Below are 13,770 nucleotides of genomic sequence, written 5' to 3'. Positions count from 1 at the left end.
GGCAACTGATTTTCCCCCTTGGGATAATAAAGGTATCTATCTATCTAAACACAGCAGCAATATTCGTGAGCTGCTGTGATAAGAGAAGGATATCAACCCAACCACCTTAAAACCATTGTATATATCCCTGCTCTGCCTGCACGTAACCGTGATGCATGAAACCGGTTTTCACCTGTACATATTTTGTTCTGATTGTATTGTATTGTGTACACTTCTGCTTTGGCAATGTAAACGTATGTTTTCTCATGCCAATAAAGCCCTTTGAATTGAATTGAAATTGTGAGACAGACAGACAGACAGACAGACAGACAGACAGACAGACAGACAGACAGACAGCGAGTCCTAGACTGACCTCTGAAGATGACAGGCTGTAGTCTGCAGGTGTGCAGCAGATTATCAGGCACTGACACAGACAGCCCCGAGGTTAAGGACCCCTGGGACAAGCCCGCCGGGACAGCGGCTTCTGGATGGATGAGAACAAAACAAAACAAAAACATGAATAATACGTATGTGTAGGAGAACACGCACACACGCACGCACACGCTAGGGCATTCACGAATAGTGATTTTTAGTATTCGAATTATTCGACCTCAAAGTATTCGAATAGTCGAATATACGACAGGACTGGCCAAACATTGGTCAAATATTAAGTAAGCAAGAGGCGAACATTGTGAAAATAGCCGATCTACATGCTCACAGCCGGGAGCCAATTCTGAAATTGGCACAAATTGGTACCACCCAAGGTGACCGTACGTTTTTTACATTTTCGTCTTCGTACATGTCTCTAGTTTATATTTTGGTATGATAACCCTTTCTGAGACCCAGCTTAATTGATGTTATCACCCGCTAGAGTCGGTCTCCCATCGACTTTCTATACAGGAGGAAAATACCCTAAAAACTTTTTTTTTCTGGTCATTTAAGTAGGATGTGAGGGGTCTAACTAGGGGTTTGTCATGATGCTGAATCCATTGCAAGCATTTGTTTTGCACGAAAAACATTCCGTGGGCTAGAAATGGCCTCAGAAAACAATACACGTATGGGTGAGTATTCATGTTAGTTGGAGGCCTTAGGGTTTTTTTTCTCGTGCTAATCAGTCTAAAAGTGCAAAATTTTGCACAGATGTAGCTCAGGGCATGCTCTAATGATTTAGCTAGGGCGCCCGAGTCGGCGACCTTCGGGGTCACCACAGCACCCACAAAACTCTGAAAAGTGATGACTCATCACTTTTCATCACTAAAGTCGATGGGAGCCCAACTTGATTTGGCCGCTGTGGCGCCCCCGAATGTCGCAGACTCGGGCGCCCTAGCTAAATCATTAGAGCATGCCATGAGCTACATCTGTGCAAAATTTTGCACTTTTAGACTGATTAGCACGAGAAAAAAAACCCTAAGGCCTCCGACTAACATGAATACTCACCCATACGTGTATTGTTTTCTGAGGCCATTTCTAGCCCACTGAATGTTTTTTGTGCAAAACAAATGCCTGCAATGGATTCAGCATCATGACAAACCCCTAGTTAGACCCCTCACATCCCACTTAAATACCCAGAAAAAAAACTTTTCTGGGTATTTTCCTCCTGTATAGAAAGTCGATGGGAGACCGACTCTAGCGGCTGATAACATCAATTAAGCTGGGTCTCAGAAAGGGTTATCATACCAAAATGTAAACTAGAGACATGTAGGAAGTCAAAAATGTAAAAAATGTACGGTCACCTTGGGTGGTACCAATTTGTGCCAATTTCAGAATTGGCTCCCGGCCTACAACGCCTCGCGTTGCGAGGCGTTGTGAGCATGTAGATCTGCTATTTTCACAATATTTATCTGCGGAACCGAGTCACATTAAATGTAATACGTACAATTCCAAGTGCTTGTCAGGGTTCTTATGATTTCCTATCTAGCCAAGCTTTATGAACCACGAAGAAATATATATATTTTTAAAGACAAAACAATAAAAAAAATAAAAGAAAGCGAATATTCGACTTCAGTGAACAACGTCGAATATTGACTTTGATATTCGAATATTTGGCGAATGCCCTAGCACACGCACAAGCACATTGCACAAAACATGAATCTCTCTTCCTCTTACCTGCTCTCCCTCCGTTAGGCCCAGCAGAGGACGACGACGCTGCTGCTGCTGCTACTGAGGATGACGATGAGGACGCTGATGTAGACGGCGGGGTCTTCACGTTGTTGTCAGAGGACTCGGGGGACCAGCCTTTGTGTCTCTTTTTAGGGGGTCCGTTACTAGCATGGGACCCTGCGGGACAGTCACAAAACACCACGTTTTACACACAAGTTGTTCTATACCATGTCATTCTCATCCTTTTTAATGGCAATGCACTCAGAGAGCACAGAGTTATAGACCTGTAAGGATCCATTTGGTTACTATTTATCAATAATAGCTGGGGACCCCTTCAAGGACCCCACTTTGAGAGCCACTGCTCTATAGTGCACACTGACATAAAATATTGTTTTACAATACTTTTGTTTGACATCAATGTCTATGACTTCCATGAATCTCTGTCAGTACAGTATGTCTATGTGACGTCTATGTGTCTATTCTGAAAACCACAATGGCAATATAACGCCTCAGACCTATACACTTCATCGTACATTAAATAGGGCATCACATTGTGATGCGTTGTGACACCTGGTTGAAGGTAGTTAAAAAAACACTTAATTTTTCCAAGTTTCTGATGTGCTCTTCAGTGTGTTTTTGTAATTCTTTCATTTTCATGAATACTATAACATTAAGATGTGACACATTGTTCGGCAAGCGACACTGTCGTGCGATGGAGTGCATGAACTGAGCTTAAAGAGGCCACGAAATGTACAACAGAACAGGAAGGGAGCTTTCCAGAAAGGAGAGACTCAGACAGTCAGACAGACAGACAGACAGACATACAGACAGTCATACTGTCAGACAGACATACAGACAGACAGACAGGGAGTTTTACAACCCTGCTTTATAGAGGTGACAGACAGGCCGAGAGACGTCGGAAGACAAGGACAAAAAAAAGAGGAGGGTCGTTTTAGTGCCTGAAGTGTAAATGAAAGCAAGGACAACAGAGGACACACACACGCACACGCACGCACACACACACACACACACACACACACACACACACACACACACACACAGACTGCAGTCGGCTCCTGCAGAGGCGATAGACAGGAGCTCTCCCTTTCATGAGACGTGAAAATGGGAGGGGGAGGGGGTTAATCTCTCTCTCACTCACACACACACACACACACACACACACACACACACACACACACACACACACACACACACACACACACACACACACACACACACATACACATACACATACACACACACACACACACACACACACACACACACACACTGATTGCCCCCTCTCTATCTGCCTGTGGATGTTTTTACATTACATTATAACAATGTAACCAAACTATTGATAACATTAGTGCAAATGCTACATTCTTTACCTTCTACTCATTGACTCAATAAACTAGGGCTACAACCAACTACTGATTATTTTCTTAGCGATAATTCTATAGATTACTTTTCCGATTAAACTTATAATGGTATTAACTAAATTAACTACATTGTTTAGTCTGATTAACCACTTTAGCTCTATTTTATACTAGGCACACTACAAGCTCAATACTCATACGGAGGAGCTTGTATCTGTTATTTTCACAGGTTTTGACTGTTAATGCCACAGTGCATGTACAGTACATCAACGTAAAAATTTATCAGATTCCTTGTGTGTTAGGGATGGAAGTTTGGACCTTTTTCTGTAAACGTGTAACCTTTGAAATGTGGGATATGATGTCTATGACATCATATTTCTTCTCTTTACATGTGTTTTTTTTATTATTATTATTATTAGATATTGTAAAATATTGTAGCATGAGGAACAATTACAGATTACTAGTCCATACCCGTTCGAAGATATGAGCACCCAAAGTATGTACGTCCCGCGCGTGTGTGTGTGTGTGTGTGTGTGTGTGTGTGTGTGTGTGTGTGTGTGCGTGCGCGTGCGTGCGTGCGTGTGTGTGTGTGTGTGTTTTTTTTTGCACGTACGGCCAGCGCAGGGTCTCCCAGGCCCCGAATGGTTTAGGGGCGGCTGGGTAAGGGGCGGGGCAACATGGCTGCCGTTGGTCAGGGTGGGCGGGGCATCGTCCATATGAGGGAGACCCATGGGGTCAACATGGCCACTTGCTACTGAGAGTGACAGAAGGAGAGAGAGAGAGAGAGAGAGAGAGAGAGAGAGAGATGGACGGACGGACGGACAGAAGAATGAAGAATTAATTCGGTTTTACAATAACAAGGGGCAGGGTGGTCTTGGTCAAAGCAAATACCAAAGCAGGTTCTTCTAAACTTCACTAATTGCTTGTAAGTTCTATGAAATCACCAAGGTATAGTTGCCCCGGCTGTTCTTATGTTCTGGATAATGTTCACAGTAGAGGCATAGTTCGACTCTCCATGAACTAATGTGCAGTCACTTGAGATAGCATCCACCCTGGATATAATCCAATATGCTGCCTTCAAATTTGAAAACAGGAATTGATATTGAACAGACATGGATTAAGTGACGTCTTTTAAAGGTTTTGAAGTTGGTTTTCATGGGTTTTGCCTTTGCTCAACAGCTGTTTGGTCTCCTGTCCTGACATACGCTGACCAGTAAAGATCTTGTTATTTTTCAGTGTAGCTTGAAGTAAACAACCTTTTGTCATTCATCAAATACATATCATGAGTTTGGTGTTAAGCTGTAGGCTTAGTTCTAACGCTGGTGCAAGCAGTCCCTGATACACAGGAGCCTCATTATTAAAATCATAGCATCCCTATTCTGGGGTGTGCAATCAACAAAAATAGCCGATCTACAAGCTCACGCTGTGATTTTGTAGATCGGCTATATTTGGGCAAGATATTATTTAGTGCAGAGCAAAAGCAGGAGGGTGCCTAGTGTACAGAGCCCCTGGGGGACTCCACATAAATAATTACGTAGGGTTTGAGTGTTCTTCCTCAGCCCTGCTTCACACTCACACAGTTACACACATTCTTACACTGTTGGCCAGTGAGCAGCTCCACGGGAACAGTGCCTTGCTCAAGGGTACTTCAACAGTGTCTTAAACGTGATTTGGTGTAGAGGGAAACAAGGTGGAGAGCAAGTACACAACTGTGGGGGATCCCGGTCAATAAAACAGGTGTGTGTGTGTGTGTGTGTGTGTGTGTGTGTGTGTGTGTGTGTGTGTGTGTGTGTGTGTGTGTGTGTGTGTGTGTGTGTGTGTGTGTGTGCATGCAATTGATACCTGAATAGCTGCCTGGTGTGTGTGCAGGGTGAGCAGTCAACACCGTATTGGGTAGCGACTCATCTGATGGCACGGGGCCCTCTGCGAGGCCCGGCCCCAACTGTCTCATTCTGCCATCTGAAACGGGGAAGAAAAGGTTGAGGCAATGAGTGACATGATGAGTCAAATTGGCCAGTTACTGACTCAAATATAGCTTCTCTGGGCAAATCACCACCAAAAGGTATTTTCTATCCTTTCTAATTGTATATGCCTGACCTCTCTTTGCACTCTACACTCTGACCTCTGACTGAATAAAGCGGAAGCCGTAGAAATAGGATAGACGTACAGAGCAGATGCCATCAGCCAAAGGGTTACCCATGATGCACCTGGAGGTGTTCCTTACTGTCCATTACAACCCGAGGGTTTAGCCCCAGGTACCTGACCTCTCTGTGCAATCTGCACACCCTCACCTTTCACCTCTGCCCTCCCATCTGGTCAGACAGGTACACTGAAATTATTCTCACTGACCCTAGAGCACTTTTCTGGACTTTCTCAGCTCTGCTCGTGCTCTTAACCACTTAAACCCTATACTTAGCAGACCATATTCACAGGGGCTCTATATTAGTCCCCCACTAAATATCCTTGCTGCGCATTGTGAGCTTCTAGAACGGCTATTTTCGGCAAATGTGAATGAACAGGGATGCTAGGGTTCTTAAAAGAGACATTTATGTTAGTCTTCTTGCCCCTGGATAGAGCCTGTTGGTGCGGTATGCTATGTCCAAATAACTGCTCCTGTAGGATTTTGGTCATCTATTTTGGGACATCCCATAATATTACGCCAGCCAGTTAATGTCTGATTCTCATAAAAGTATAGTAGTTTTATAGGTTTTAAAATATTAAAGAAATATTCGTTGATTTATTACACTTTTAAACACTTTTATTACACGGTGGGGTCTTTCCTCACCTGAGACATCCCAGACTGACCCCTATGCCTATCTTAGTCCTCATTACATTCATTGCTCTACTCCAGCTCTTTTCTCAGTCAATACAACCCTTAGAGCGTGACTGTGACTAGCGTGCCGCTGACTAGCCTGAGGGACGGACAGACAGAAGGACAGCTGGCGGAGGTTCTCATACTAACTGCGACCTGGCGGTCTCAATCAGCTCTCTACGTAGCTTGATTGAGTTGCACCGTGGAGACAATACATTCAAAGAGAAACCAACATTGAAGAGTCAGGTTTCATCAGCCCTTGTATCAGGTGGGGCAAAGAATGATATTCTGCCATTTGCAGAAAAGGGCCACAGGTGCTTTGAGGAGTTTGTTTCAGAACGTTTGATCTCTACATCGAGACTTTCAGTGGGACAAAATAAAAAAATAAAAAAATAAAAAAGGACATCAAATTGTGTGAGGAACGTTGCTGGGAAGATTTTAATCATCCAAGGCAGCCAACCAGGTTTTATTCCTGAACTTGAGGAGATGTCAATGGTTCCCTGCTCTCTGTGTGCTGTAGATTAAATCCTGTACATCCTCACAGACAAAGCCATAAAAGACAAAGCCATAAAAGCCAAAAATGCAAAAAAAAAAAACTATTTTAGCTCAAATAATCCTACAGGAATACATACAGTAGCATACCACACTATGTCTGGAAGAAACATATTTCTGCTCCAGTCAATTGGGGATGTATAAAATCAAACCCGGCGAACCCCCTTTAGGACACGGCCGTGAGTTCAAGAAACCAAACTCTATAGGAGGAAAAAAAGGTTTATGTGCCTCTAGAGTGAGCAGCAGTAGTCTGACAAAGTTACCAGAGATGATGTCACTCATTTAATCTTCCAGCTCTGGCCTCAGAGACACAGAACCTGTGTGTTTTGTCTCTTACCGTTTCCTCTCCAGCAGATGGGGGCTCCTTTGACCAACAAGCCCTGGTTGCTTCTGTACAGATGGTATTTCAAGTGCTTCTGCTTCTTGGGCTGGGTGGTGAGCTTCAGGTTGATGTGGTTGGCGAAATCTGTGAAGTAACGAAAGCCCTTTTCTCCACAGCCCATACAGGTCCCCAAGAACCCTGTAGACACACATAAACACATGCTGGTTTTGTAAACCTTTGAGGACATGGCATTGACTTACAATGGGAGAGTTATGGTGTTCACAGAAACATGGCTCGACCAGTCAATTCCCGACTCACTCAGCAAATACTCTTGTGGTGGCGCTGCCAACCACTGGCGTGATCAGATTGGACAACAGAGTTGGGGAGTTTATGACAGGTTAGCCTCGGAAACCCAGACTTTTATTTTAATGACAGGTACAGATTGCAAGCTGGACTGACAGAAGTGGCATGCAAATTGTTGTTTGTTTATTCAATTCAACAGTCCTGTTTTATATTTAAAATATTCTCAAGATATAGTATCAGTTGACCCTTTGTTAAGTCCCGCCCCTCTTTTTGCCCATTGGGTTCTGACAAATATCCTCTTGTCTATTGTGATGGTTGGTTATTTCTTCATTTGATTGTGTTCATCAATTAATGACTGTATCTTTCTGATAATGATTAGTCAAAGCAGTGCAATTGAGCAGGGCAAGTACCGTATACTAGCGCCATCTGACACGACCACAATTCAACAGTGAACAAGGCCTTATTATGATATAAAGACTTGCCCATTCAGTACAGAAAATCACTAGATTACAAGATCAAAACGATGCAACAAAAGATTGCTAAACAACAAATAATATTATTGCTTTCAGACTGCACACAGTTCCATTGGCTGTGAACAAAATAACAAATCATAGTACAATCATGAAGATTGGTGGGAATAGGGAGTCGGCGGCTGCCCTGAAGACAATGATTAACCTTTAGGTTGAAAAGGGCAACAGTCAAGGTCACTATCAAGGTCAGGGTCAGAATGACATAATGGGGGCACGGTGGCATAGTCGGTAGCGCTGTCGCCTCACAGCTAGAAGGTCCTGGGTTCAATTCCCGCTAGGGACGCCATGGGTGCTGGGGGCGTGTTCTCTCCTCTGCGTCATCAGTGCCCATACCCTAAGTGGGGTTGGCAAAAGGGCCTTTCTGTGTGGAGTTTGCATGTTCTCCCAGTGTCTCCTAGGGTAGATACCCTCAAAAAAAACATGATGGTCTCTATACTGCCTCCCCCTGGCCAGCCTGATCGAGGGGAAAGGAACTGGTTGGAATAACGTGTTCTGTGGTCAGTCCGTTGCTCTCCCCAGGTTGGCAGAAGGAGTGTAGCGCACAGGATTACATTAGATAATTGGCACTGGGTGAAAAATGGGTTGCAAAATCGTGGGATAAAAATGTATAAAAAAAAAATACATAATGGGGCATATCTCAGGAACGGAGAGACCTAAAAGATGATGTTGGATGTCACGGAGTCCTTGTGATATCAGTCTGTACTGTAAAATGACATTATATAATATTAATTATAGGTGAATAGGTGAAGAGAATAATTTGAGAGTGGATGGGTAGATTTTCATGAAATCATCAGTAGGCTGTCCTGACAATGACAGTGACAACACAACGCCTCGCGCCACGAGGCGTTGTGTGCTTGTAGATTGGCTGTTTTCACTAGTTAAGTTCATTTTTCAAATGACAAATACAAAACGAACGGTCTTGGACGTACGAGGTTTCCATCCGACAACGACGATATGATACAATTATTAGTGACCCACATTCCGGGGTTCAACCATCCCATCCTCCTGTCTCACCTAGTAAGGCGTTGCGTCCTCGCTCATCGGGCAGGAAGCGCTGGTCCACGGCACACACCAGCAGCGTGTCCGGGAGGGAGGGGGAGCGGGCCCCCACCAGCAGGAAGCCAGGGGGGACGTCCAGGGGGTCCGACACCAGCGAGGACAGACGCACGTCTCTGCCCGCCTGACAGAAGCCTGGGGTCAGAGGTCACATGTTACCACGGCTACACTGAAAAGGTTGAATTATTTGTGACTGATATCGCTACGTTCATTTGAAGGTAGGGTAAGTGATTTTCCTTTTGTTGAATTACGTGTTAAATAGCACTGTATTCTGATTGTACTCGTTGCTATATAGACATTTTTGCCACCTAACTGAAAATGTATTTTCTGTTCATAAAAAAAGCTGGAGAGATGGAGAGACGGGGAGGCTTCTGTTACTGAACAAACTCTCTATAGCAATTAATACTATCAGAATATAGTGGGGGTTTTCAAAGTTTTATTGAATTTTCACATGAATGTATGACATAAATGTATTCAAAGAAAAGTTGAACCGACTATAGAATATAGTGTTTTTTTTTGCTTGTACCAAAAAAAGGTCACTTACCCTGCCGTTAACATTTCAGCTATGATGAACGATTCATTTATAAACACCGGAGAGACAGTGTGTGTGTGCGTGTGCGTGCGTGTGCGCGTGTGCATACCATCGGTCGTGCAGCATCCATCGGGAGGGGTTTTCATCTGGTAGGGCACCGGGGGGCTGTTAGACTCTGAGCCATCTTCATCATCCTCATCATCATTCTCGATACGACCTGTGGACACACACACAATTGCTTTAAAAGCATTCTTGCGGTAACTTTCTTGGAAATACATTTCCATAACTGAAACCTCCATGAGGTGTGTGTGTGTGTGTGTGTGTGTGTGTGTGTGTGTGTGTGTGTGTGTGTGTGTGTGTGTGTGTGTGTGTGTGTGTGTGTGTGCTAGGGCATTCACGAATAGCGATTTTTAGTATTCGAATAGTCGAATATTCGACAGGACTGGCCAAACTGTCAAATATTAAGTAAGCAAGAGGCGAACATTGTGAAAATAGCCGATATACATGCTCACAACGCCTCGTGTTGCGAGGCGTTGTGAGCATGTAGATCTGCTATTTTCACAATATTTATCATGCGGAACCGAGTCACATTAAATGTAATCCCTACAATTCCAAGTGTTTGTCAGGGTCCCCAGTTCAAATATGTTTATTTTGGGGGTCAGGGCCTGAAAAGGTTTGAGAACCACCTGGTATAGAGCATTAACAACTCATTCTTATGACTTCCTATCTAGCCAGGTTTTATACATATTTTTTAAAGAGAGAAAAAAAAGCGAATATTCGACTTTGGTGAACAACGTCGAATAGTGACTTTGATATTCGAATATTCGAATATTTGGTGAATGCCCTAGTGTGTGCGTGTGTGTGTGTGTGTGCGACTGTGCGCGTCTCCAGCCAGCCCACCTTCGTGTGCAGCTGGCTCTGAGTCCAGGTAGAGCTGGGAGAAGACGGGCCGGGGAACCACGGCGTTGGAGCGCAGCGACGCCTCGATGGAGTTGTGCAGGACCTCCTGGAAGCGGGTGGTCCTCAGCTGGCCTGCATAGGAGTTCCCCATTGGCCTCCTGCCAAGAGAGAGAGAGAGACACAACAGACACGTATTGATGATGGTCTGAATCAGTGGCCTGTTCTTACTGTTCTACCGCACTGCACTGGTTCACAAACACTGGGTCGGGACTAGCCTGATCTCAGACTCAGCTCACGCAGTAGTCTGAAACTGTGCCTATTCTGAGCGATTAACTTTTTTGCCAGCGTGTACGCGCGCATCCGCGCGCGAGTCATCGCGACGCACGGTGATCGAGACGCACGGTGGACGCGACGCACGGTCGCGGAGTGTGTGTGTGATTGTGTGTGTGTCTCTGTCTGTGCCAGTGACTGCTTCCACACAGAACTGCGACCAGAAACATGTTATCAACATTAACAGCTTGGTGAAATCAGCGCGCGCGTGCGTGTGTGTGCCTTCCTCAGCCTGCCTGTGTGTGTGAACTTCGTTTGAATCGTTTCAACTGCTGGATATTCGTTAGACCCACCCCCACCCCCCGCGCTCATTGGACGGGCCGAAAATAAATCCTGATTCAAGTACTCAGCTCCAGACCAGAGAAAGAGTCCACTCTGAGAGTGGGCGGATAGGGCTGTCACAATTATTACATAATCGTCTAATCGCAATTATTTGAAATAATCGCGATCATTTTTCATAATCCATTTTTCATTAACCACCGCTCAAAAAGTAGATTATATATTATATTATACAAGACATGTGATGAATCTAAATGAAGCCAAAAAAAAGGGAAAGAAGGAAAGAAAACAGCAAAAAATAAATAATGTAACCCATTAAAAAAAAATGTTTTGCTTTGGCATTCAAAAATAGCAGATATACTATGCCGCGCCGCAAGCTTCTACATATCTGCTATTTTTTACCATCTATGAAAAATCTTGAAAGTATGAGAAGTGTGAGTCGGCCTCAGGTCCAGTCTGTGTTTGTTTTCTGGGTTTCAAGGATCTGAAGTGAGGCTCACAGGCCACTGAAACCCCCATGTGGGGATTTACATGCTGGATGTCTGGTCATTTGAGTAACTTCAGGGGATCTTATTACTAAGACATATCACTCTGCTAGCATTGCTTACTGCTTACCCTAACCCTGTTGAAGGGGCCCTGAAGAAACTATATTTGCAGGGGGAGCTTGATAAACAACAAAATCATAAATGGTTAATGGTCACCCGCTGCTTAGGGCTGTCACGATTATGACATTTTACATGACGATTAATTTTCACTCAAATAATTGCGATTAGCGATTTAATTGTGTATTTGTCGTTGACAATTACATTTCTGTTTGGCTTTTAGGCTTTGAAGATGCACCTGGCAATTATGACACATAACTTAAATATAATTTACTGACATATTTGACAACTTTATACTTAAAAAAGAACATTGATAGTGGAAATAGCCGATCTACAAGCTCACAACGCGTCGCGATGCGACGCGTTGTGAGCTTGTAGATTTACTGACAGCTTGTAGATTTACTGACATATTTGACAACTTTATACTTAAAAAAGAACATTGATAGTGGAAATAGCCGATCTACAAGCTCACAACACGTCGCAATGCGACGCGTTGTGAGCTTGTAGATCTGCTATTTCCACTATTTTTGACTTTTTTTTAAATATATGAACATTTTTCAACATGGAAACGATTATGACGATTATGAAAAATAATCACGATTATGTCAAATAATCGCGATTAGACGATTATGTAATAATTGTGACAGCCCTAATGGTCTCCCGCTGCTTGACTAGTCAGTCAAACTCAACTGCTGTACAAAAGCACTGCTCTGCACAACCAAATAACAATCAGACATCACTCTCTCTCTCTCTCTCTCTCTCTCTCTCTCTCTCTCTCATGTGATATTACTTAGACAACAGCAACCACATGAGGTAAGGCAAGCTCAAAAATAGACTTGGCATTATGCAATCCATATCTGAGTTAAGAGAAACAAGAAAAGAATAACAGAAAGGAGAATAAAAGGACCAATGGAAAAATTATGGAAGGAAAGAAAAACATGCCTGATAGAGTAGGAGGAGAAGGAGGGAGTCACTTCTGTTTACTCAAAACTGTGATAACTAGAATGGCTCTCTCTTGGGCTGCAATTTTCTCCGGACACACACACACACACACACACACACACACACACACACACACACACACACACACACACACACACACACACACACACACACACACACACACACACACACACACACACACACACACACACACACACACACACACACACCCAGGGGTGTCGCACCAAATTCTGGGCCCTGGGTACTTTAACTATTGAAAAATAGCAGATATACAAGCTCACAGCGTGGCACCGAGGCCACGCCAAGCTTGTAGATCTGCTATTTTTTGAAAAGTCGTGAATATTTCAAATCCTTCTAAGGTTTTTTGAAAAACCTATGTTTCTATGTCAGTGGTGCTCAAACTTTTTCATGTGAAGGACCCCCAAAATTATATGTGTTTGGCCACGGACCTCCATCTCAAAATATTTACCTCCAGGGACTACCCCCAGAAGCAACATTTGAGTTATAAATGTTCGCTTAAAAATACATACATTCAAAGACTTGCACACATTTTCAAGACTTTTCAAAAATAGCAGATCTGCAAGCTCGCAGCGCGGCACTCTGCGCCGCGCTATGAGCTTGTATATCTGCTATTTTTCAATAGCTAAAGTATAACATAATTCCAGGCCCCTCCACCTTGGGCCCAGTACAGTAACTCAGTCCCACTTTTCCCCCTCTTGTGACGCCCCTGCACACACACATACAAACCCACAGTAGTTTGATGCTGTGTGTGTCAGACAGCCAGGGGCGTCACACCAAATTCTGGGCCCTTGGTACAAGGATTCACTGCAGGCCCCCCATGAATGTTAACTATTGAAAAATAGCAGATATACAAGCTCACAGCGCGGCACCGAGTGCCGCGCTGCGAGCTTGTAGATCTGCTATTTTTGAAAAATCGTGAAAATGTGTGCAAGAAACTTATGTTTCTATGTCAGTGGTGCTCAAACGTTTTCATGTGAAGGACCCCCAAGATGATATGTATTTGGCCACAGCTAGACCCCCATCTCAAAATGTTTAGTTCCAGGGACCCCTCCCCGGAAGCAAAATTTGAGTTACAAATGTTCGCTTAAAAAATACACATTCAAAGATTTG

General features: G+C 43.8%; 1 protein-coding gene across 1 annotated transcript in view; it reads right to left on the bottom strand.

Moving 5' to 3' along the window:
* The window catches only part of greb1 (growth regulating estrogen receptor binding 1), a gene marked incomplete at its 3' end in the record, with an annotated part of 64,493 nt that overhangs the window by 40,926 nt on the left and 9,797 nt on the right, over positions 1 to 13,770 (bottom strand). The window contains exons 2-9 of the mRNA XM_080730054.1: positions 10,466 to 10,623; positions 9,675 to 9,782; positions 8,992 to 9,168; positions 7,160 to 7,342; positions 5,301 to 5,417; positions 4,072 to 4,209; positions 2,086 to 2,256; positions 353 to 463 (exon numbers count right to left, since the gene is read on the bottom strand). Coding sequence (XP_080586180.1) covers positions 353 to 463; positions 2,086 to 2,256; positions 4,072 to 4,209; positions 5,301 to 5,417; positions 7,160 to 7,342; positions 8,992 to 9,168; positions 9,675 to 9,782; positions 10,466 to 10,616 — 1,156 coding nt within the window. The 5' untranslated portion in view covers positions 10,617 to 10,623. The remainder of the gene's footprint in view (positions 1 to 352; positions 464 to 2,085; positions 2,257 to 4,071; positions 4,210 to 5,300; positions 5,418 to 7,159; positions 7,343 to 8,991; positions 9,169 to 9,674; positions 9,783 to 10,465; positions 10,624 to 13,770) is intronic.

This window comes from Nannobrachium achirus, assembly GCF_963921795.1.
Source record: "Nannobrachium achirus genome assembly, chromosome: 7".
Classification (NCBI taxonomy): domain Eukaryota; kingdom Metazoa; phylum Chordata; class Actinopteri; order Myctophiformes; family Myctophidae; genus Nannobrachium; species Nannobrachium achirus.
Note: the sequence above shows the minus strand (reverse complement) of the source record. Positions and strands in the feature narration are given on the sequence as shown.